Genomic DNA, 25,440 nt, shown 5'->3' with positions numbered 1-25,440 from the left:
TATTTTCAATACTTGTTTAGAAGTCCCAGTTTCTGAAGCAGCCAAAGAATTTTCTTGACATTTCAGGTCTAGCTCCTGTGCTAATATGTAATAAAAAAGGGAAATCTTGGGTCTTCATACTTCTTTCCTGAGGCATAATTCCCCAACATACTTAGATCTTACATTTGACAAAACATCCAGTAATTCTGTGGAACAAGCAGCTTTCAGCAAAAGAGCTTCAGGCCAGGAATCTGAACATGGTATGCTTGCATTGTAATACCACGGCATTTTCAAATATGTACAGCAACAGCTGTACTTCAGCGCAGGACAAAGCGAAACAGCAAAACACACGTTCAAAAAATGTATAGAGTAAAGGGGAAAAGCGCTGCAGATATTTTTAAAAGTAGAAGAAGACAGAGTCTAGTGTAGTGGTTAGAGCAAGGTTTCCCAACTGTGGTACTGTAAGGCAGAGGTAGTCAACCTGTGGTCCTCCAGATGTTCATGGACTACAATTCCCATGAGCCCCTGCCAGCGGTTACTGGCAGGGGCTCATGGGAATTATAGTCCATGGACATCTGGAGGACCACAGGTTGACTACCCCGGCTGTAAGGCACAAGAAGGCCCCTCAATGGTACTGCAATGTGGGGAGATTCAAAATAGCAGCCAGGGAGAGCCTTCCCTCCCTGTGCCTGCTATTTTCAGCTCCAAGTGAAAATAAAAGGAAAAGGGTTTTAATTTTTAAAAATTCTACCTTTATTTGGGCAGGTTGAACCACACCTTCTCAAGATGGCCAGTGATGGGCCTGGAGGGGGTGGGAATGGGAGGGGCCCTGCCATTTAAACCTTTGCCACTCATGGCCCTTCTCACTTCGGTGGGCGTGACAGGGAGGCGTGGTAAGCTGACATCACTTCCTCAAACCTCGAAACCTGAAAAAATTTTCAGCAGTACCTCCGTGGTCAAAAGATTGTAAAAGGCAGGGTGAGAGTATCAGCCTAGAAACAGGAAGGGCCCGATACAAATATTCTGCCTTGCAATACACTGTGTGACTTTCTTTCAGTCTGACCCACCTCATAAAATTGTTTTGGGAACAAATGGGGGAGACAGCAGCATACACCACCTTGAGCTTCGTGGCAGGAGGTTGGGAGAGAAGGCATAGCCTGGAAACTGCTACAAGGCTGTTTACAGGGACTAAAGGGAGCATAAAAGAACTTTATGAGTGCTCAGAGAAACTGTCCTTAGGATGCACAAATCCTCCATCATATTAAAGGGGACAGAAGTTAATAAATACCCACCTGTAAATCTTTTCAGGCATTTGTCATGAAGATACCCAGTTGGGCAAAGGGAATTTTTGTTGCATGTGTGGCCTATAAAGGGGGTGTATGAATGTATGTAAACTATGGCGTGTGTAGGGTACCCCTGAGATCCTAGGAGACATTCGAAGTGGTTTGCCATTGCTGCCTCTGTACCCTGACACTAGTCTTCCTTGGAAGTCTCCCATCCAAACGGTAGGCAGGGTCAACTTTGCTTAGTTTCCAAGATCTAACAAATTGAGCATGCCTGGTCTGGCTATAAAGTGGAGCCAGTAATTAAAGGCCCCCCCAGAAGCTATGGCCATGATTTTCTCTGTATTTCTCTGTGGTCCACTAAAATTCTGTGAAGTACAAAATTTGAAGCATCTCCAAATCTTTTTCTTGTTTGGGTTTCTCTTTTTAAATGTTGTGATTCCCATACTTATTCAGATACCACGCTTCTCTCCAATGGGGACTTAAAACTGGTGTACAGCCTGCACCTTCCAAACTGGTGTATAACTCTTGTGAGGTGGGTTAGACTGAGGGTGAGTGACTAGGCCAAAGTTCATGCAACAGACTTGCATTTGTGGGCATTTGAACCCAAGCCCCCCATCTCTTATTCTGAAACTCTAACCATTGCATCAGACTGGAACTTTAACTGAACCTTTGAAGATCTGGAATTATAGGGGGGGGGTTAAGGTTCTTTTAAAAATGTTACAAATATGTAATCAGGCTACTAAATTTGCTAATTTATTTGCAGTGCTAAAAACAGTTTTTAGTAAAGGAAGTCATGCTGGCTATCCCCAGAAATATTTGGCTGAATCTCCTCTACTTACTTGTAGGTATGTCCCGTGATCTCGTTCCTGACCATGACACAATCCACCAGCCATTTGGCTAACAGCCCTGAGTTGTCATGACCTAACTGAACAGTGGTTAATTTCCCCAAGTTCTGACACTGTACAGGGAGAGAAAGAAGAGACATTTAAGCTCAAAATAATTTTAGAAATTCCAACCTACAGGAAAAAAATACCCCAGTTCTATGCTCAAAAGAAGCAAACGGAGTAGTCTTTACTCCCCTGAGCTTTAAAGCTGGCACATATGGATCATGAAGAGACAGAGGTGGGCCTGCGAGATCCCCCCCCCTGGCCACCACTTTTTTTACCAGGCCCAGCACAACTCCCTGGTCCTTCCAATAACTGCCAAGGTAGGTGAATTCTCTGTGCGATTAACCTCCCACCATAGGTAGCTCAGTCATCAAGCTGCTTATCAGGCAATTACAACTTAGTGAGTTCAAGTCTAGTTATGGGTGTTATTTTGAGCCTCTTGTGGCACAGGGTGGTAAAGCAGCCGACATGCTGTCTGAATCTCTGACCATGAGGCTGGGAGTTCGATCCCAGGAGCTGGCTGAAGGTTGACTCAGCCTTCCATCCTTCCGAGGTCAGTAAAATAAGTACCCAGCTTGCTGCTGGGGGTAAACGGTAATGACTGGGGAAGGCACTGGCAAACCACCCCGTATTGAGTCTGCCATGAAAACGCTAGAGGGCGTCATCCCAAGGGTCAGACATGACTCGGTGCTTGCACAGGGGATACCTACCTACCATATATTTTTAAGATTTGTGATTTTTCAGCAAACTTCAGGGTCACCAAAGCAAGTGACTTAAAAAAAAAACTATGGCTGCAGCTGGTATTTGGAAGCTAGTAAAACAGAGGTGAAAGTATGAAACTCACCTCAAACGTCATTTCTAAAAGATTTTTCGGAATCTGCATTATTCCAGTATCTCCCAGTTCTCCCGAAACACAAATCCAGGGGTTTGATGTGGTGATTGCATTGCTTAGTTTCTTAATGGGGATGATCACCGTCCGATATGGAATCACTGCAACAACAAGCAGGGAGTTCAGAGTCTGGAAACTTACAGAATCATAGAATTGAAAAGGATCTCCAGGGTCATCTAGTCCAACCCCCTGCACAATGCAGGACACTCACAACTACCTGCCCACCCACAAGGACCCCAATTTCATGCCCAAGTGATCCCTCCACCAAACATCTGCAGAATCCAGCCTGGCCTGGAGGAAATTTGCCTACTATCCCACAGTGGAGATAAGCAATTCCCTAGGTATGCAAGGAAGGGCCACAAGAGACAAGCACTGGCACATCCCTTCCTGCCCACTCACTCACAATCTACCCAAGGTCATAAAATCAACTTAAATTAAGGGACAGCAGTATTTTAGGTATGAGAGAGAAAGAGAGAGAGAGAGCACATACAAGCACTGTTAATGGCACCCTAGAAACCATAACAACAACATTCATAGTAAATATGGCAGGATTCAGATAATACACTTAATTCTGTTACCAAAATGGGGAAGGGGGCAATCAAGGCTGCCCCGAAACAAGTTCTATTGAATAAAATGGGACTTGAGTCTTAACAGACCTGCTAATTCCTAGGAAAGTATACTTGGGATTGCCCATAAAGACACAGTTCCTGTGGCGTAAGACTTGTTTCCAATATGTTTTATTTGGCAGGCTGAGAGGCAACGAGTGACTGGCCAAAGCAGCATACAAATCCTTTCCCTGCAGTTTTGGCTTCCGGTCCCTTCTCATCCGATGGCGTGCCTATCTGTGATTTGTTCTTTGTGGCTGCACCATCCCTAGGGATTGGCCTGCCCGAAGGCGCACAAAGGGCACCTTCCCAGCCTGCCGTCAGCAAGGGACACACGGCACTGCTCTTCCACAGAGCTGCCCAACAGCAGAATTTTAACAGCTGCTGCACTGCTATTTTTACCAACCAATCGCTGATGTCGCATTGCGTTGGGCTGCTTGCCAGACACCTGCAGCTCTGTGGCAAGGCAGGATGTAAACACGGTGAAATTGGAAATGATAATGTTTCCTCCAGCGACGCTGTTTTTCTATACGAGGGCCAACACGGCCGTCCGTGGCTCTAACAGCCGCGTGGAAAATATAGTTAGCACATGACGGCCTAAAGAACCACTAGGGGTCACCCTTGGCAAAGCGGCCAGAAGGGAAGCAAATTTAGTAACTGCAGAGTCATGTCTCTGCTATTTTTAGAAGGCAGGAAGGCCAATAGAGTGAAAAAAAGAACAAAAATCCATGCTTTTCCTCTTATTTCAGGCGTGCATGCCGGGTCACATAAATAAACCTCACGCTTGCTCTCTTCTTCCTCTCTTTTCCTCTTGAGATTACAGCTTAGAGATAAACAGTGTTGTCATTTCAGGAGATCTCCAGACCCTTCATGGACCTCAGAAGCACAGTGAACTTCCATTTCTCACAATGATGGCTTCTTGTTTATTTTTGTACACCTCTGCCTTCCTTCCCAGTGAGGACTCAAGGCAGCTCATGAGATGGTTCTCTCCTCTCATGTTTTATCCTCACAACCATCAGAGAAGGCAGGTTAGGCCAAGAGTGTGCCCCAAGGAGGCCTGGGAAGCTTTACGGGAGAGCAGGGTGCCGAATCTATGTTGGATTCAGATCTGGGAGACCCGGAGTGGACCCATGCTGTGCCGTGAAGCCTGCTGGGTGCCTTTGGGACAGTCTAGCAGCCTCGTTGCCCTCTTTTAGGTGACCATTGTTAGCTCTTGCCGCTTGTGAGATGGAAAAAGCACCTCCACTGACCTTGTTCTACTTGTTATATATTTGCTGTATGGCACTGGTATAGGAGAGCCTAGGATGGCCTGGCAGTCAGGCAAGAGATGTTTGGACGTGGTTTGCCATTGCCTGCCTCTGAATCAGGACTCTGGTGACTCTCAAGGTCTCCCATCCAAGTGTAGGCCACAGTTGACCCTGCTTAACTTCCGAGAAGAGGCTTACCTTGGCCTTGTCCCTCATATCTCGAAAGCTAAGCTGGGCTGGCCACTGGGAGGGCGACCTCCAAGGAATTCCAGGGTCATAAATGGGAACAGGAAATGGCAAACCACCTCCAATGACTCTTGCCTGGCAGCCAAACAATCTCAGGATCTCCTGGCTATTCTAGACACATCAATAAATACATAATAGTCCCACTTGTGAGGTAAGCACATATGAAAATAAAGACTAGGAAGGGCTCTGTTTTTGAAGCTCTCTGCATGTACATCTGGGATGTTGCAGCAGATCTGATATTATGCTTGGCAATGTATAACAGCTTAGAATCATAGAGTTGGAAGGGATCCTCGGTGTCATCTAGTCCAACCCCCTGCACAGCGCAGGAATTCAATACTACCTGCCCATTCACAGTGACCCCAATTTCACACCCATGTGATCCCACCACCAGAAATCTCCAGAATCCAGCCTGGCCTGGAGGGAATTCACCTACCATCCCACAGTGGCGACCAGCAATTCCCTGGGTATGCAAGGAAGGGCCACAAGAGACAAATACTAGCATACCCTTTCCTGCCCACTCACTCACATTCTGCCTAAATTCATAAAGCCTCAACTTCAGTGAGGTGGATTGTCTTCCTTGTGTGTTTAAACAAAAGACAAGCAATGCTTCCACCGTTTGCATGCTTATTTAACACGTACAGAAAACCCAACACCATAGGGGACTGGTTTCATATCGCCCCCGAAATCACATGGGGGCAACAGCTGTTGTGGAGGAGGTGGCACTCATGTTCCCCATGGCACGGGGGTGTAAGTCTACCGCTACTGCAGAAAGCTGTGCCCCTCCCTGCCCCAGTGAGGCTCCGTTGACACCAGCGCACAATAGGAGTGTCCCAGGGACTGTGCTTGGAGTTTTTAGCTAGTATCTCTCTGGATTAAGGGCTTGCATCTAAAGCTCTGGCCATTTGTGCGTCTCCCACCTCCCCAGTTTGTCTGAGACTTCCTTTCCTCTTTGTTTCACTGTATTCCTCTTCAGCCATAAGCAAATTCTGACCACAAAGCAGCAAGGGTATAAAGAAGATAAATTCTAATTGCCTGCCCTCTGCTTCTGGCACTGTTCCACTCTAGCTAATTCCTTTTTGAAACTGCCTGACAGTGTTTCAGACCGTTCGTCTACAAACTCAGTACAAAGTCTGAGTAGCAGCATCCCTCCAGGGGCTCACGGTCTTTCCTGTTCCTTGCTACTTGACCCCATAAATAGAAGATGCCGAGAACTGAACCTGGGACCTTCTTTTTATTGTATTTTTGGAGGTTTTATTGTAAACCGCCATGAGCCAGCTCGGACCAGGAGTGGGGGTCAATAAATTAAATAAATAAAAAGAATAAAAATAAATAAAAGCAGACGCTTCTGTAATTAAGCCAGGGCCATTAACGGCAACTGATTTTGCTCCTACACCCAGGTGGCCAAACTTTGGCTCTCTAGATGTCCATGGACTACAATTACCATGAGGCCCTGCCAGCATGGACTCATGGTAATTGTTGTCCATGGAACTCTCGAGAGCCACAGCTTGGCCACCCCTGTCTGACACCTTTCACAGCAGCCTGACCTTTAGACATAAAAGAGTAGCACTGTTGGCAAGGGAAACATTTACTTTTTAAGTTAAAGACAATATTGCTCTAATGACATATGTTCTAGCTGAAAGGATGGAATGCCTACAGCCATTTGCGTTTGTGCTACTCCTTCCAGAAAGGGCTGTTTGAAATGTGGGCGCATCTGACACTGGAGAGACAAGACATCTGACTGATGAAAAGACCCTTGGATCCCTGGAACCCTTCCACCCATTTTTTAATGTAGATGTCGGGGGAAATTCTCTGTGTTAAGGCTGCTGTTAGAGACACAGCAGGGAAGCTGGCAGCTGCACTCGGGGAGGTCTGCCAAATCCCGAACACCCGACACAACTCGCCTGTAATAAACCTGTCGTGAATTGAGTCCCATATGTTTGTGTGTCAGAACTTGGCAGCCCCAACTCCTCTCCCTTTGAGCTTCCTTCTACTTCCAAATCACTGCTGCCTCCTTCTCCTGCTCCCGTAGAACTCCATCTTCTCCTAAGGCCAGGGCTGGCAAAGCAGTGCACTGCTTGTAAAGATGCTTTATGGCCACAAACAGTGAACAAACATTGTGGCCAATGGGGCTGGGAGAAGGCCGAGAGGGTGCTGCCGTCTGGAGGGGAGAAGTTAACTGGGAAACGGAGGCTTTCTCAGGCAACAGACCAGCAGCCTTTGTCAACCTTTCGACCATGGAGGTATTGCTGAAATATTTTTCAGGCTTTGAGGACCCAGGAAGTGATTTCAACTGGCTGTACCTTCTTGCCACATGCTCTGTAAGTGAGCAGAGCCTCTGGCAGCAAGGGTTTAAATGGCTGGGGCCCCTCCCCTCCCCACCCCCTCCAGACTCATCATCTCTGCTTGAAATTTACTGACTTTTTCATCCGTTTAAATGGCTGGGGCCCCTCCCCACCCCCTCCAGACTTATCATCTCTGCTTGAAATTTACTGACTTTTTCATCCGTTTAAATGGCTGGGGCCCCACCCCACCCCCTCAAGACTTATAATCTCTGCTTGAAATTTACTGACTTTTTCATCCGTTTAAATGGCTGGGGCACCTCCCCTCCCCACCCCCTCCAGAAATATTACCCCTCCCCGGGCCTCAATAAAATTGTCAAGTGTTGGCTGTTCCCCAGTGATAAAAAGGTTGGGGACCACTGGCCTAGCACACGTGTTCCAGTTCCTTGAACTGAGAATTGAGTTAGGCATTCTCAGGGTTAAAACACACTAAATGATGCAAGGAAACAGGTCATGAAAGGCCAGACTGGTATCCATGCATATTCTTCTAAAACAGCGGTAGTCAACCTGCAGTCCTCCAGATGAACTTCTGCCAGCAAATGCTGGCAGGGGCTCATGAGAATTGTAGTCCATGGACATCTGGAGGACCACAGGTTGACTACCCCTAGGGACTTCCGGGAGCTACTAACGAGGTAGGACGCATGGCGGCTCTCTCTCTACTGAGGATTATAACATTAACAGCTGAGACTTTTATCTAATTCTTAATTGAGTCAGTACAGTGATATGATTTTAGGAGCTCCGTCTTCTGCTTTGGAATTTTAACTATTTGTTTCGTCTAGCTGAGCACAAAGATAAGGACTCCCTACCGAGACCTTCTTACCTCTCGTTCACGCTCTCCACCCCACCCACGTATGCCGTAAAACCTTGCAAGACCTTGCAAAACGTCTATAGAAAATATTTCTGAAAGCTAAGTCTGGAAGTTTGAATACCGGAAGATATTAGTAGTTGCTGACTTGTAGCAGGATATTTTACTTTAATGAGCACTGCAATGGGTGGAAGTAAGAGGAGAAGAAACGCAGAGGGGGATAGCCAAGAGGAGGAGGTGGTTTTGCCAGCTAACAAGCAAAAGAAAATTGATGATTTTTTTAAAAAGAAAGGATCTACAACATTTAACGTGCCAGTCTCAAATCACCATTCGACCTTGTCAGTAAGGCAAGACAACCCGAGCGGACCACAGCCTCAAATTGAGAGGAAGATTGGGAATGAGAAGCCCGAAATTAGCTATGAGGAGATAAGCTCTGAGGAGACTGGAGCCAGCTTAATAGCAAGATATGCAACTCTGACCGCAAGTACTGTATCGAGTATTTTTGATATGGTAGGTGATATCAAAAAGGATTTGAGAGATCTCTCTCTAAAAATTGAATCATTAATAAATGTGGTACAGTCAAAACAAGGAAGTAATGCCCAGTACTTCACTAAGCCATTAGAGAAGAAGCCTGGACGTATTGGTTGGTCAACAGCTCAGACTATCCAACCACTGTCTCATATCCAGAAGCTTATTCTCCAAAAAGAAAAAATTTGCCTGACAGTCTGCCCACTTGGAGGATTCCTACCACCATGGGCCCCTCTAAGAATAGCAATAAGACATCTGAGCAACATCTTAAGGAGACCACTATATTCCATCAACCTGATTGCAACGGAGTTGCTAAACAGCCCGAAACAAACAACAAAAGTAGTATTAACTTTTAGCTCTGCAGCTATCCCTAGGCTGTTGATGAGGCAGAAGGAAAGGCTAACTAGGATGGGGCTGTTCCCTTGTAGGGTATTTAAGAACATTGACATCATGCCTCTTTTAATCTATAAACATCAGCTGAAAGAAGAATCAGTCTTGAAACATATCCCAGCAGCTTCGAATAAAAATTTATCAGAACAGTCACTGACTAATCAAAGTAAAAATAATGGACAAAAAGAGACAGAGAGTGGGACATTTTATCTGGAAAACTCGATAGAAGAAGATCTTTTAAAGTCTTTTGGAAAACTGCCCAAGGTTGAACAGGATGCAATAACATCACGCTTGAAGGATCTTGGGGCTAAATTAGAAGAAGTAGCGACCAGTGTAAATAGAATGGAAACGGCCTATACAACCCCTTATGAAAATGTTAGTACAATGAAGGAATCAGTTCAGCCCATTGATGTGAATCTGGATGTGCCTTCCATACATAAGAACACCAGTGATTGTGTTGGACAACTACCCCAGATGCTGCTTAATAATAATTCGCCACAGAAACATCAACACATCATGGGGAACGAACCTTTGCCACCAAAGAATGGATGTGTTTTCAATGATCAAGATGGTCAACTGGATCTTATCACTTTGGACTGACTAGATAAGCAAGAACTGAGGGAAGAGGTTGTGGGAGGGCAGGACCTTACCTTGATATCATGGAACACCAGAGGTTGGATTAATAGGAAAACTGATCCACAAGTCTCCAAGTTTCTTAACATCTTTGATGTTATCATGGTTCAGGAGACATGGCTTCTAAATTCCCCATATTTACCTGGCTATAAGTCATTTGATCTTCCAGCACAGGCTTCTTTGCATGGTAGAGCAAAAGGGGGGCTAGCCATTTTAGTGTCCACTCAGCTAACGATAAAATCAGAATCATTGTCTAATTTTGGACAGCTAGCCATGGCTGTGATCTTGTCATTCCAACAGATGAAATACTTGCTTGTAAATGTATACTTTCCCCCAGGGGGAACAAAAGCAGAAGTGGAGGCTTCCTGGGAGGGCTTTGAGAACTATGTAAGTCAACTAATGCATGCTCATCCCCTTGCACGTTTTATACTTGGAGGAGACTTCAATGCTAGGATGGGTTATGATGATTGTGCCCTATATGCTGGCTATAATTTACATGTACCTGAAATTGACACACCTGAGCCTTTACTCGCAAGAGTGTTCAAAGACACCAAATACAACTATGCTGGACTTATGCTGGCTCAGATGGCACATAGATTGGATTTAGTTATTTTAAATGGTGCAGCAATTGAGGACCATCCAGCGGAGTTTACATTTTGGGCTGGGGATAAAATGAGTACAATTGATTATATAATTGTCTCTAAAAATCTGATACAAGTTCTGAGGTCATTTGAGGTTTCATCCTTCTATGATAGTGACCATTTTCCCTTAGTAATATCCTGTACTCTTCCATTCAATCGGCTTCGGCTAACCCAGTGCTTTGAGGGGCTTACAGCTGATGAGAACTGTCTACCAAGAATTAAATGGAACATCAAGACAGACAAAATAATTAATGATCTGTTTAGCCTAACATCTTTTATTAACAAAACAAAAGAATTTCTCTCTAACTCTGAAAGTACCTCAATCCTAAACAGGTATGAAAGCCTGATTGAGGTCGTTCAGGATGCATTATCTAATGCTATGCAAGGTAAAAATAAGCAGACAAACAGCCATTCCAATACTTGGTTCGATGGAGAATGTAGAGCCATAAAACAGGCCCTAAGAGATAAATACATATATTATAGAACTGATCCCTCTGATGTTATAGGAAATGAGATCAAGCAATTAAAACAGAAGTATAAAAGCGTGATTCTTGTTAAAAAGAAGAAGGCTGCTCTAGAAGCCTGGGAACAAATCAGGCAAGCTGTTCTCGATAAAAACTCATCTTGGTTCTGGAAACTAGTGTCTGATTGTAAAGCAAAATCAGTTTCAGCTTCAACCATCCCACCGGGAATATGGGAAGCACATTATAAGGCGCTATACTCTTCATTAGAGATAAAGCTAATTCAGGCAACAGATGTGGGAGAGCTGACCAGGATACCGGAATGGCCACAAGTTAATCACTCTGAAGTCAAGAAGCTCATTGGTACCCTTAAATCAGGGAAAGCCCCTGGCTATGATTTAGTACCTCCTGAACTAATTAGAAGGAACATAGAATGGTGGGTGCCAGTATTGGCTAAGCTGTTTACAACAATTGATAGAACAGGTATCCTTCCAAAAGGTTGGGAAATAGCAGTGGTGGTACCCATATACAAGAGAGGAAATAGGAAGGAACCCCAAAACTACAGACCAATAAGCCTCCTCAGCACCATAAGTAAGCTGTATGCTAGGCACCTTTGCTGGAAATATAGAGACTGGCTAGAAGAAGAGAACATCCTAGCAGAGGAACAAGGAGGCTTTAGAGAAGGATATTCCACACTGGATCATTGTATGCTGGTAGATCACCTAATAGCTAAATACTCCTCAAAGAAATCAACCTCCCTTTATATCTCATTTGTTGATTTTAAATCTGCATTTGACTCTATTCCAAGAGATCTGTTATGGGCCAAATTAGGCAGGACCTCCATTGACAGGAGGCTACTTGTGCTTATTAAAAAACTACATGAAAATACTGCCATAAGAGTTAAATGTAGCCCTCAAGGACATCTCACAGATTTAATCAAGACAACAAAGGGAGTTAAGCAGGGATGCATATTGGCCCCCCTCCTATTTAATTACTTTATTAATGACATTGGCAGCTATCTCAAAAACCCAAATTTCCATCCTCCAAAAATCAGTGGAAAACACATCTCATTTTTGCTTTATGCCGATGATCTAGCCTTATTCTCTAGGACTCCCATAGGAATGAGAAGAGCTTTGAGTGCCTTAAACTTGTATTGCCAAGCAAACTACCTTGAAGTGAACCATAATAAAACTCAGGTGATGGTTTGTGGAAAGAGGCCAAAATCTCACATTTGGAGAATAAATGGGACCCTGATAGAGCAAGTAAAACAATACAAATATTTGGGAGTCATAATTCAGGCCACACAAGCTAGAACTGCACATATAAATTATATCTCATCAAATGCGCAGAAAAGCTCAAGTGCAATTCAGAAATTTTTTTGGCAAAAAGGTGGAAGATGCATACAAGCGGCCATCAACATCTTTAAGGCTAAAGCTCTTGCACAACTAACCTATGGGGCCCCAATAAGCATCTCTGGCAATCTATCTAACCTAGAGAAGGTCCAGTCTAAATTTCTGAGAACTATTCTCCAATTGCCAAATAACATCTCCAATATCGCAATTAGGATAGAGACTGGAATGGTTAATGTTCAGACTAGGCTCTGGATGGCAACCCTTATGTTCTGGCTTAAACTGGTATTTCGGCAGAGGGGTCTTATCAGCCTTCTACTAACAGACTCATTTGTCGCACCCTGGCTAAAAGCACTACCAGAGAAGCTGTGTTCCTATGGTCTGTCCTATCAATTTATTCTGGGCCTGGGACATGACAAAGCGAAAGAATTAATAAGGAACAGAGTAATAGATGTAGAAAGACAGCATGATATCAATAAGATATTGGACCCACTTTTTGGGAAAGACCTTCTTAATAAGGCTGTCTTAATGCCATATCTAACTGATCTTCCACATTCTGAACAAAGAAGATCTTTTACTCTTCTCCGCTATAATGCCCTCCCTTCCGCTTTCCTGGAAGGAAAGTTCAAGGGGCTACCGATAGAAGCACGTAAGTGTGTCTGTGGCGAAGGTCAAATAGAGACAGCTGAACATGTCCTATTTGAGTGCAGGCTCTATCGTCACATCCGTACAAATTCACTGGCCTCATTGCTCGCAGAATGCCCCAGAGGTTTGAGGAAACAGCGTCTTAAGCTACTACTTTCAGACACAAATAAAGATCTAACAAAAATTATCGCTAGATTTGCTTGGGTAGCTATAAAAATAAGGCAGAGCTGGACCAACCCTGTTCCCTAGTGTTTTTTTTTTTTCTCTCTCTCTCTCTCTTTTATACTGGATCTATATACAATTGTTCTTATTTCTTAGTTTTCACCCATTTATAATTGATTTTATATTTGTAATTTTATGCTTTTTTACTGGCTGGTCTATGACCGTAAATAAATTGATTGATTGACTACCCCTATTCTAGAAGACAGTCCTCCCAAAAGAGAACACCTGATATCATTCATGGTGCCCAATTCAAACCTGTCCAACACATCATGAATAAACAGAATCAGACCATCAATCCATAAGACTGGCAGCGGCTCTCCAGAATTTCACGTCATCTACTGCCTGGTGCTTTTAATTGGAGTTTTGGGGGACTGAAACTGGGACCCTCTGCATGTGAAGCAGAGACTCTCCCACTAAGCCACAGACCATTCATTCATCTGCAGAACTTCCTGGATAACAATCCATTGAGCTCACTGACTTTGGACGGAAGGCCTATCCTTGTTTATAGACAGCCCCACCCCCACCCCCAGAAGAACAACTATCAGCAACAACGTAATAGGTATCACAAATCCCAGGACTAGATCCTGCAACAAATCCAGATGCTGTCTGTTTCCATAGCCCCTCAGCCAACGCTATTAAAGGGATTAAGAAAATCAGCCATACCACCCAGGGCTCATCAATTTACTCATCCCACAACCCCCAATGTAATGCACGTTATTGCATATCAAAAACTGCCCTTCTGCTCGCTGCACAGGACAAACATGACAGACATAATGCAAAAGAAGAAAAGGATACAAATATAAAATAAAAAGTGGCAAACCTGTAGGAGAACTTTTTGGCCCCCCCAGGACTAATAGTTGCAATTCTCCAGCAAAATAACTTCAAAAGGAGACTCCCGTGTGAAAGCGGATCAGCTAGTCTCAAGGTCTTAAGAAGAACACGGATTTTCTTAGTCATCATGTCTTAATTGGCTTAACAAAACTAGGGGAGCTGCATTACCAATAATTACTGCTATCATGAAATGCACCTGTTGCTTACAACTTCTTCAGAACATCACATAAATGATTTGGAGGAGGTAGTGGAGGCACTACTCATTAAATTTGCAAATGACACCAAATTGGGAGGGGAGGCGAACACCAGAAGATAGGAGTTCAAGAAATGCTGAACATGCAGGAAAAGTGGGCAAATGAGAACAAGACGCAATTTAGAAGAAGGAGAGTTGGTTCTTATATGCCGCTTTTCTCTACCCGAAGGAGTCTCAAAGCGGTTTACAATCTCCTTCCCTTTCCTCTCCCCACAACAGACACCCTGTGAGGTGGGTGAGGCTGAGAGAGCCCTGATATCACTGCTCGGTCAGAACAGTTTTATCAGTACTGTGGCAAGCCCAAGGTCACCTAGCTGGCTGCATGTGGGGGAGCCCAGATTCAAACCCAGCTTGCCAGATTAGAAGTCCACACTCCTAACCACTACATCAAGCTGGCTTAATAAGAAGAAGTGCAGAGTTCTATATCTGGATCACAAAAATTAGAAGCATGTATACTGGATGTACTTGTGGACTGTAAGCTAAAAATCAGCAGTGTGATATGTTGGTAAAGAAGGTGAATGTAGTCTTGGGCTGTCTCCACAGAGACATCACATGAAAATCTCAAGAGGTCACCTCTGCAGGCCTAATGGCAAAAGCACCAGGTTGTCCCTATATCCTGCAAAGCAGAGAATCCTGGGATTGCTCCCTACGCACCGATGGTGGTGAAGACACTGGTGAAGCAGAAGTAGTTCACAGCATTGAGGGAAAGGAGGTGATAGAGGAACTGCTCCCGCTCTTCTTCACAACGCAGGAAGGCATAGCGCTTGTACAGCTTCCTGCAATGGACCAGGGAAAGTGGTTAGATTGCCACAGGCACAACAATGAATGAGGAAAAAAAACGTAGATGCAAATATGAGAACAATTGCCTCAGATTTGATGCAAATATTTTGAGTTCGTTAACCTTTGGATGTAACAGCAGTTACACAGAAGGCTTACTTTTTTCATAATTGGTAAACAGACTATACATTCTATGTACCTAGGACATTTTTTATCTTGCCCTTTCTCCAAGGTAGTCTTTCTCAGCCAGGGATTCATGAACCCCTGGGGTTTCTTGATGGCCCCGGAAGGGTTTCCAGAATGGGTGGGAGTTGAATGGCTTTTAAAGGATAAGGAACAGGCCATATGGGCTTACCATGCCTGTGGGGTGTGTGGTCTCCTGCCTTCCCCCACAATCCTTTCCCTCCACCAGAACAGCATTGGGGGGGGGGGTACAGAATAGTCCTCATGAGTGAAAAAAATGTGTGGTGTTGAGGTTAAAGAGCAGCAGACTTTAATCTGAAGAACCATGGTTGATTCCCCATGCTACCCTGTGCAGCTGGCTGGTCAAATTTCTTTTAGAGCTGTTTTTGCAGAGTTCTCTTAGAACTCTGTCAGCTCCCCCTGCCTCACATGGTGTCTGTTGCAGGGAAAGATGTTTGTAAACAACTTTGAGACTCCTTCAGGGAGCGAAAAGTGGGGTATAAAAGATCAGCTCTTCTTCTTCTGGTATGTGCTAAACACAGGCTCTGCCGCACCTAGTGACAGCCCACTGTCACAAAAGGCATCTTCCCTACAGATGGTAGAAAAGGCATAGTCAAAAGATAAGACTTGCATTTCAAATCCACAATTGAATCTGTGCCAACTGAAACCGATCCCGATACCAAGCAAGCGATTTGGCCGATTCGGATTTGGCCAGATTGATTGGGGCTAAATTTCTGTGCACATCGCTACTTGCTGGACAGTCCAATTAACACTACACTAAAGAAACTGGAGCTTTGATTTCAGCACAGAAGCAGCAAGGAATCCTGCAGCACTCATGGAGCTCTGATAAATGCATGAACTCCGTGCACAGAGGTGATGTCATGTCTGATGTTAGCTCTGCTTAATTTCTGTGACTAGCAGCCCGTCAGTCTAATGATACTATCTTAATATTCCAGTAGGTCTTGCTGAAATGCAAAGCAAGCAGGAGGTGTGACATGGCTGCAGATGGTGCAGTGAAAAAACAGCAGAATCCTATTCTGTCCAACCTCCGATGGAAACTCCGTTTTCCGTTCACATATCTGAGACCCTTCTCTGTTTGCTCATCACAAACATTTGTTTAAGGGACTGCATCCTACTTTATAGCCCTTGGGAACTCTCTAAACCAGGGGTAATCAAACTGCGGCCCTCCAGATGTCCATGGACTACAATTCCCAGAAGCCCCTGACAGCAAATGCTGGCAGGGGCTTCTGGGAATTGTAGTCCATGGACATCTGGAGCGCCGCAGTTTGATTACCCCTGCTCTAAACAGCCTAAAAGAGATCAGCGTAATTAAATTATATTAAAATCACAATGCACACTAATCAATAAATGCAACATCACCATTTCCTGAAGTACCAGAAGTCTGACAACTGGGGAGAAGCCTGCCTCATCATAAATATCCTATTCCTGACCTTTCTGTGAAAACTAATTCAAAGTCAGATCGAGCGGGCCTCTCTGGGGAACATGCTCCATTCTATAAGGGGAGACCCCAAAAAGGTCTCATTCCTCACAGCCACTTCCCTCCCTTCAGAAGGAAGGCCTTTTTGGACAACAGTCAAGTTAAGCGAGGAGGACACCTGGGAAAAGGTGGCTTCCCATTCCTGGTGGTGGTGGAAAAGTGCTGTCAATACACAGCAGACCTATGGTTGCCCCAGAAGGTTTTCAAGGCGAGAGATGAACAGAGCTGGTTTTGCCATTGGACAGCAACCCCGGACTGCCTTGGAGGTCTCTCATTCCAGTACTCACTAGGACCAACCTTGCTTAGCTTCCAAGACCTGAGGAGATCAGGCTGACTAGAGCCATCCAGGTCATGTGAGACTCATCCCTACTCAGCCAAAGTATGGAGAGATTCTCGTCTATTTCTATCGAACAGTGGAAAATATTTACGGGCCCAGCCCGGTACAGCAGCTGGGCTTGCACTTGAGGAATGCAGGTTCAAATTCTTCGGCCTAACTTCCCTCACAGGACAGCTGTCTGGGTAAGCCACCATTGGAGAAGGAGGATGCAGAGCCAAAATGGAATAGTAGTTTGAATATTTTGGATTAGGAGCAGGGAGTGGCAGGTTCAAACAGGGATGTGCATTCAGTTCTTCCCAAGCCAAACATTTACCCCCAAAACACCTTATCAGTATATTTCAGGTATATTTTGGCTTCTCAAAGGTATAACTTTGTTCAGAAAATTACTCACTTGGCCAGAGCTTGATTGGAAAGAAGCTGCTTCAGATGCTGGGAGAGAAGTTTCTTCTCCAAGGACAACCTTATCCAGGCCCGGGCACGACCCACGTCCGTCTTTATTTCACTCATGTTCTGAATGTGTCTGGAGAGAAGAAAACAAGATACAAAATCCACCCACGAAAGCCTTGTTGAGCTGAATAGAGACTACTACGATCCAGGGCTGCAAATCCAAATGTGTCTGTGGAATTATTTATTTATTTTATATGCCGCTCTCCCTAGCGGCTCAGTATGATCTTACTTTACGCACGAGGCATCGTGAAGTTCCTAACCCTTGCACAATACACTTAAAAACACACACACACACACACACACACAAAATTCCTTTGCCTGTGTTCTCCAAGGCTAAGACAAGAAGAAATGGAACAAAAATGAAACGTGAGCATTTAAGTGGCTGGACTCTTCGTTGTTGTTCTTCTAACAGAGCAGTCAAAAATCACAGCTGGCCCTCAAACTAAGGCTGCATGGGAATAACTGTGATGCACCTCCTTCATGCACCACTTGAGAAGTGTGAGAAACTCTGGGTCACTTGGAAGGAGCCCATAGCTATGTCTCCTGCCCATTCCAACGATGCGGCACCGTGGAGCTGCTTGCAATATATGCCGCTTAAACCCTTGCATTGTTGACTGCAGCGCTTTCCCGTTTGCTCTGCCTATCCATCCTGTCCTCGACTAGCAGTTCTGCAATGGACAACAGGTTTACTGTGGGGCCACCGAGGGCTTCACAAAAGATTAAGCCCTTAAAGCCAGCCCTTGAGATGCCAATGGGCCCTTTCAGAACAAGTGAGATAATCCCTGGCAGATCTTTTTTGTCCTTTGTTAACGGCTCCCACAGCCTCCCTTTCCCAAAGCACTGACTCACAAGCATCGAAACAAAGGACAAAAAAAGAATCTTGCTTCTGGGGCTGGCACACACACGCTCTGCGGAGCAGCCCCCACGCTTTGGCTCGGTCTTTTGACAACCGGCTCTTCGGGCTCCCAGCACAACGCACATGATCAGAAAGTCCTTGAGAAATACGATGCACTGTGCTGAAACACTGGGTATAGCTATTTAAAGCCTTTCTATGGGAAAATGTCTCAGAGCAGATGCTTTCCACTCCCAATTTTGACGAGTGTTTAAAACACACACACACACACACACACACACACACACACACACATGAAACACACAAAGAGATTATGAATCACCCCCAACACTTGCTCTCAGTGGCTGTCATCATCACCCAAGGAGAAGCAGGGCAGCTTTTCCCAACCAAACCAAACCTCCCTTGAGTCTGATGGACAAGGAAAGCAGATTATCCACTGCAAAAGATATTGGGTGGTTGCAGCAACCTGGTGAGAGCCAGTTTGGTGTAGTGGTTAGGAGTGTGGACTTCTTATCTGGCATGCCGGGTTCGATTCTGCGCTCCCCCACATGCAGCCAGCTGGGTGACCTTGGGCTCCCCACAGCACTGATAAAGCTGTTCTGACCGAGCAGTAATATCAGGGCTCTTTCAGCCTCACCCACCTCACAGGGTGTATTAAGCCAAAGTTTCCTAAATTTTCTTATACCTCATATCACTGATAAGTGAGACTCTCAAAGTAGGTAACACAAGCCCTGTGTCAGATTTCCTTCTTTCTGGACCAATGGCAACTGCAGAGGAAGAAAAAAAAACAATTCGTTAGTAGATTAGAAATGCATTTTCTAGAAAGCAGCAAATATTCTAAATCAATTTGAGGACTCAACCAGGTGAAGAAGGATATCATGCAAATAATTTTCCACTCTCTGATCCTCCAATACGGTTCCTTCAGTGTTCCTTTTCCCTGTACTTCATCCAGAGCTATACTCTCAACATTTAAGAGGAATCTTCAAATGCTGCCCTCTTTGCCACTTAAGTCTGTCCCATGACTAAAATACTAAAGCATGTTCAAAACCAAGGCAAGTTTGATAAAATGGTTGAAGTTTCAAATTTACCCGCATACTGCTAGATAGTCCTTATTTGCAATTACAGTCTGTACCACTGACATCTTTTGGGCTACGGGTAGGAGTAAGGGCACAAATTCCTGCCAGTTATTTTATAAACAGCTATACCAGATAGCCCAGGCTAGCTCAATCCTTTTGGATTTTGGAAGCGAAGCAGGGTCAGCCATGAATAGTATTGGGTTGGGAGATCACCAAGGGTTGCAGGCAGGCAATGTCAAAACACCTCTGGACACCTTGAAAACTCTATGGGTCACCATAAACTGGCTCTTGAAAAAAAATCCTGAAGAACTGCTTACTGTTCTATGATCTTGCACAGGTCCTGAGAGCTGTGTGTTTATTTGTTTATACGGTCACAGACAAGAATATAAGAAGTAGACAAAGGGTATATTTTCGTGAGTCAAAGGTCACTTCATACAAAATATTTAACTCAATGTAGGTGCTAAGAAGCTGAGTTGTTCCACAACATCATTTCATTCTTCATTAAATTTGATACATATAGAATGCTTTTATGAAAATCTAAATGTATATTGACTTCATGGTTTTATTGGGTATTGTTATTGCCTATATGTTGTGACCCTATATGTTGCCTATATGTTGTGACCTGAGATGGCTGGACCAAGAGGGGCAGGCGATAAATATAAATAAATAAATACATGTTCATCCTACTCTGTTGTTTCAGTTGGGAACAACTCATGAAAGTACAGAGAGAGAGAGAGAGAGAGAGAGAGAGAGAGAGAGAGAGAGAGAGTACAACTCCAACCCCAAAACTGAATTAAGTACCACAACAGTTGACCAGAAATGTTAAAAATAAACTCCTGACAGAAAAAAAGGCTATTTTTTTCAGAATTTAAAAAAAAATTCTCTATTTACATTTTACTTTTGGGGGGAATAAATCAGCACTTGTTTTGGTTGATATTATATTAGTAATTGTTTTTTGTGTGACTTGTTTGCTGCGAATGTGGTCTTATTTATATGTCATCAACTTATGGATATTCATGCATATTATAGAATGTACACTGAGAATGACCCTTTCACAAAGGTCGCGGCAGGGCAAGCAGCTTGGCCAGGGTATGTGTGTGTGTGTGTGTGCCATCCACGCAACAGCTTTGTGGGGTAGATTGAGAGAGCATTTGTCTGTGTGGAGCAGCAGAAAAGAGCGAGATTGGCATGGTGGGACAAGAGGCAGAACTGAACTGAGAAACCCCGGGGAAAAAACAATTTATATACAATCATCATGAGCAATGGATCTTCACACCATTGGTCAGTTTCGGTTTAATTTCTGTGCTAGAACCCTTGCATGATTTTATGTTTGGGGGATCACCACAACATGAGGAATTGTATTAAAGGGTTGCTGCATTAGGTAGGTTGAGAACCACTGGTCTACAGGTTAAATTCAAGGCCTATGTTTTTAATACAATCAATGTGTTCTCTGCTCACCAGGCGATTCTGCAAGATGCTCCTGTTTCTCTTCTCTGTCCTGGTATTGAATTAAATGGGACCACAATGCAGATTTCCCCTTAGGAAAAAGAAAAACTCAACGTTAGCTTGAATTGGCTCAAACCTGAGGAGGAAGAGAAAAAAACCCTGATTTGAAAGTCTGATGTAGAAAGCAGCTGCCTTCCTCACAGAATCAAAAGCACAGGGGCACCTTGGAAGAATTTCTTCTAGCCACATTTATATTCCAGACATCTTCCAAGGAGCAAAACTCAGCATTTTAGCACCTCAGATAACCAGCAAGGGTAAGCAAGAGGGGACTGCCCAAGGCCTCCAGCTAACTTCACATCTAAGCTGCAATCGGAACCAAGAAAATTCTATATTACATACATACACTTTTACAACTATATTAAGCTGGCACTTATTAAATGCTCTGCATACACCAGGGGAATCGAGCTGGAACTAAACTGTGAAAGTCATACTATGTTTAGTAACTTTCAACCTCGTAGATCTACGTAGGCCACGAAATCCTAACACATCTGGACTCTAGGGGGACAGTAAATAATTGTATAAGCAATCATCACTGAAAATGTTAGTGTAATGACAGCCAGAATGGTGTACACCTTGGAGGGCTGTGCTGAGGCAGCTGCATTGGTTGCCGGTTATAGCTTGGATCAGGAACAGGATTTTGGTTTTGATCTTTAAGGCCCTTCATGGTCTGGGACCCACATATCTGAGGGACCGCTTGTCACCTTATGCCCCCCCCCCCAGAACTCTACACTCCCATTAGAATCCTAAATTGCCATCTTCCATTAGAAGAAGAAGAAGAGTTGGTTGTTATATGCCGTTTTTCTCTACCCAAACGAGGCTCAAAGCGACTTACAGTCGCCTTCCCATTCCTCTCCCCACAACAGACACCCTGTGGGATGGGTGAGGCTGAGAGAGCCCTGATATCACTGCCCGGTCAGAACAGCCTTATCAGTGCTGTGGCGAGCCCAAGGTCACCCAGCTGGCTGCATGTGGGGGAGCGCGGAATCAAACGCCGCTCGCCAGATTAGAAGTCCGCACTCCTAACCACTAAACCAAACTGGCTCTCAGTTTGGCTCATTCCAGATTTTAAATGAAACCTTCATTTTAAACCATAAAGCCAGGAATTCTAGAGCTGACCATAAATAGTGACAGAGAAACAAACCAAAATATCTCCCTGCTAGTAGGCAGGAGGTCAACTGCCTTGTGTCAATCTGTAAGACAGGGGAGCTGTCTGGCTGTTCAAAAAAGTGGGGTTTCCCCCCATACCCCATCTGCTTCCTAATATAGCCCCACTATAGACAGCTTATGCTAGAAAGCTTCTATATTAAAAGGCACAGCTATCAAACCCAGAATAAAGGTCACTGCAGAGGGGACAGGTGCAACAGATAAGTTACCTTTTTTAGCTCCCTTAGTGGACAAAATGTGCTAAATGGATCCCTGTTTGATTCATTTATTTTTGAGGAGTTGTAAGAGAATGAGGGATTGAGGAGTCATATGTATATCCTGATTGATCAGCAGGTATTATGATACCAAATCCAGTCTCCAGCATCTGATGTAAACAAGCCAGGAAAGGCTACCACCTGAGGCTTTCATGACCCATTACAAGATGGACCAGTGATCTGACTCGACACCAGGGCAGCTTCACATGCTCAAGGTAAGGCAAAAGCTACCTCAAGTGAGGGGGACATGGTTTTATGACTCTTGAGGATCTTTTAACTTTGTAGTTCCACTGACCTGTTTAACCTGCAGTCCATGGCTCCAGATTCTTTCCAGCAAATCACAAAGACTCGCAATCAGTGTATTCTCTTCCAGGCCTGTTATGTTGGCCTCTCCATGCCCAAGCTCCACTGCCTCGTGGCCCATCTTTTCAACCAGCATGCGCTTCGTCTGCAAGGATTCGCAGATTATCAACCAAAAGGGAAGGGGACACAAATAACTGGGCAAGAGGGCTTCTAGCATCCTCTGTTTAATTTACTGGCCACATGAACATGTGTTCTTATGGAATGTGAATGCATTGCTAATGCCAAATGTGTTTCAAAGCTAGACTAGCGAATGCTTAGTTTCCAGCATCATTCCCCAAAAGCATCAATACACTCTGTGGTATAATCGCGTATAGTTTATATCAAGAATTGGGGCAGGGGATAACTGGTATTCAACACCATATCACATCCGCAGAGTTCTTCCACCCGCACCTGCCAGTCTAGTGCTCGTTGTATTCCTGAATGCAACGGTGAGTTAACAAAATCAGTTCCTTAGCGAGGTGGGTAGTGGGCAATGGAAACTTACCTTCATTCGACATTCCTTGAGCAAGCCCTCTACAAATTTCCAGTTTGTCTGAGCAATTACAGCTGGAGAAAGATCTGAGAGTTTGGGCTGCCTCAAATTTTTCCCCAAGGTCCTTGCTTCTTGCATGTACTTCTAATCCAATGAACAAAACAACACAGAAACCTCAAGGTCAATACAAAAGCAAGGAAAGTACTTTTGCCTTCCCCATTTCCCCCCCGTCTGATTGAGAACAAGGGACAAATTCACCCCACAGTAGAGCGTAAAGTCTGGTTCACCAAGGTGATTTATTTAGTTTCAGGAAGCAGGCACAAGGGGAGAGGGAAAATATAGCTGATATTTTTTTTCTTGCTGAGGATCAACAGTTGCCATGAAAAGCCTTAAGTGTGTGGTTTGTGGTTGCATTTCAACACACACAGAGACAAGGTACTTCTGAGAGGCGCAGTTGGCTTTTGTCCCAGCAGAAGAGAGGAACCCAAGTCATGTTATCACCTCAAGAGGAAAACCCAAATTTTGCCAGGAAAGGGGGAAGAACACGGGATCAATTTCGCTTCATGGCTAATGACGTCCAAGACATAGTGCTGTGATGCAACCACTAGGGGTCTTTACAAAGGTCTGAGGCAGGGCTTCCCAACTAGGGCCCTGTGGACTCCCAGGGGTCCACGGGAACTCCAGAGGGGATCCACGACATTTCCCCTCCTGCCTTAATGGACTCAGCCACAAGTTAGGGAACTGGCTGCTTCCACTGCTCCCCCTCCTGAGTGAGAGTTCTCTTGTGTCTGCACCTGGGAGGGGGCGGAGACTGCCTGACAATTCCCACCTTAAACTGCACCCTGTCTCTCCCCCCCAGTCCTCCTAAAGCCTGCCTGTTAACGTGGGTGGTGATGTCACTTCTGGAGGTGTGGCAAGGAGGTGTGGCCAGCTGACATCACTTCTGGGGCTCCTTGAAGCCGGAAAAATTATTTCAGGGGCTCCTCTATGGCCAAGAGTATGAAAAAGGCTGGCCTGAGGGAAAGGTCTGCACATGGTATAGTTCTGTGATCTCTTTCTCTACAACACTGATAGAGGGGCTTTCATAAAAGAAGACCGGCACAGAAGGGACTATTTTAAGTCCCCTTCACTCATTCCCTTTGAAAAATTCAGCCCCCCTTGAGCTGCCTTTCATTGTTTAAAGATACCCACATATTTTCTCCACCAGGGATGAAACTGGGGTGGGGGGTGGGGAGGTGGGAAGATTTCCAGCAAGGAAAAGAGCTTCTTGCTTTTCTTGTTCTGGGTCTGACCCTGCAACAACTCAGCTGCCAGGAATGGAGAATACTGCAATACCACAACCATTCACCCCCGTGTTTTGGGACAGAAGATCCACAATTCCAAGCTCAGTACTGGAAGTAGGTCAGCTCATATTTGTGTTCCAAAAAGACCTAAGCAGTGACAAAAACCACCAGACAGCAACAGGTTTGGAAAAGGTGCAATGGAGAGAAAGACAGCTAAGGGTTGCCAAACTCCAGATGGAAAATCACATTGAGTTCTGAACAAAAGCTGAATAGAGCAATCTTCAGTTGGGGCCTGGAGCTCTCCTGGAATTACAACGGAGCTCCAAGATCACGGAGGTCAGTTCAGCTGGAGAAAATGGCCACTTTGGAAGGTGGACTCTATGGTGTTACACCCTGCTAAATTCCCTCCTCCCCCCAAACTCCCCCTTCCCCTCCCAAGGCTCCACCCTCAAATTCCTATGATTTATTCAATCTGGAGTTGGCAACCCAAAAGACAGCAAACTAGAAGGAGAAAATGAGTGAGGAAATGTATGGGTGACAGTTATTCAAAGTGTGGTTCTAATCTGACAAGCCAAAGTTCCTGATAGATTTGGTATACTAATTTTGTAATTTTCTCAAATAAGTGCTATAAATTATGACCCTCACTGTTGGCCAAACAGAATATTACATTTGTCACAGGTAGGGTCTTTGAGAAATAAATGGACTTTGAAGGTCTTAAAAGGACCACCTCGCACATCTTACTGTGCCCCCCTTCATTTTTTTTGGAAGGTTTTAAGTTGGCCTGACGACATTCCAGGGGAAGGAAGATTAAATCTGAATGTCTCTTTCAAGTCCTGGTCCGTAAATATACAAATAAGATGCCCACCTGTGGACGTCAGAATAACTCGCCCGATTTTGTCCACGCTTCAAACCACTACCAAAAAATCCCAACAGTGTGCATCAAATTCTACCGCAAAGCAGTGACTGGTGTGGTCAGGAAAGCAGCGCTTGG

At 44.7% G+C, this 25,440-nt stretch overlaps 1 protein-coding gene across 5 annotated transcripts in view; it reads right to left on the bottom strand.

Annotated features, from left to right (window-relative positions):
- DENND5B (DENN domain containing 5B) overlaps positions 1-25,440 on the bottom strand; it is a 136,433-nt gene that overhangs the window by 14,277 nt on the left and 96,716 nt on the right. For all 5 annotated transcript variants that reach the window (XM_077339915.1, XM_077339911.1, XM_077339912.1 and 2 more), the window contains 8 exons: positions 23,179-23,310; positions 22,627-22,779; positions 20,866-20,944; positions 19,017-19,098; positions 17,423-17,551; positions 14,891-15,012; positions 2,997-3,142; positions 2,105-2,223 (listed from right to left, as the gene is read on the bottom strand). In XM_077339915.1, coding sequence (XP_077196030.1) covers positions 2,105-2,223; positions 2,997-3,142; positions 14,891-15,012; positions 17,423-17,551; positions 19,017-19,098; positions 20,866-20,944; positions 22,627-22,779; positions 23,179-23,310 — 962 coding nt within the window. The remainder of the gene's footprint in view (positions 1-2,104; positions 2,224-2,996; positions 3,143-14,890; positions 15,013-17,422; positions 17,552-19,016; positions 19,099-20,865; positions 20,945-22,626; positions 22,780-23,178; positions 23,311-25,440) is intronic.

This window comes from Paroedura picta, chromosome 5 (genome assembly GCF_049243985.1).
Source record: "Paroedura picta isolate Pp20150507F chromosome 5, Ppicta_v3.0, whole genome shotgun sequence".
In the NCBI taxonomy this organism is placed as follows: domain Eukaryota; kingdom Metazoa; phylum Chordata; class Lepidosauria; order Squamata; family Gekkonidae; genus Paroedura; species Paroedura picta.
This window is presented reverse-complemented; position numbering and strand designations above follow the sequence as displayed.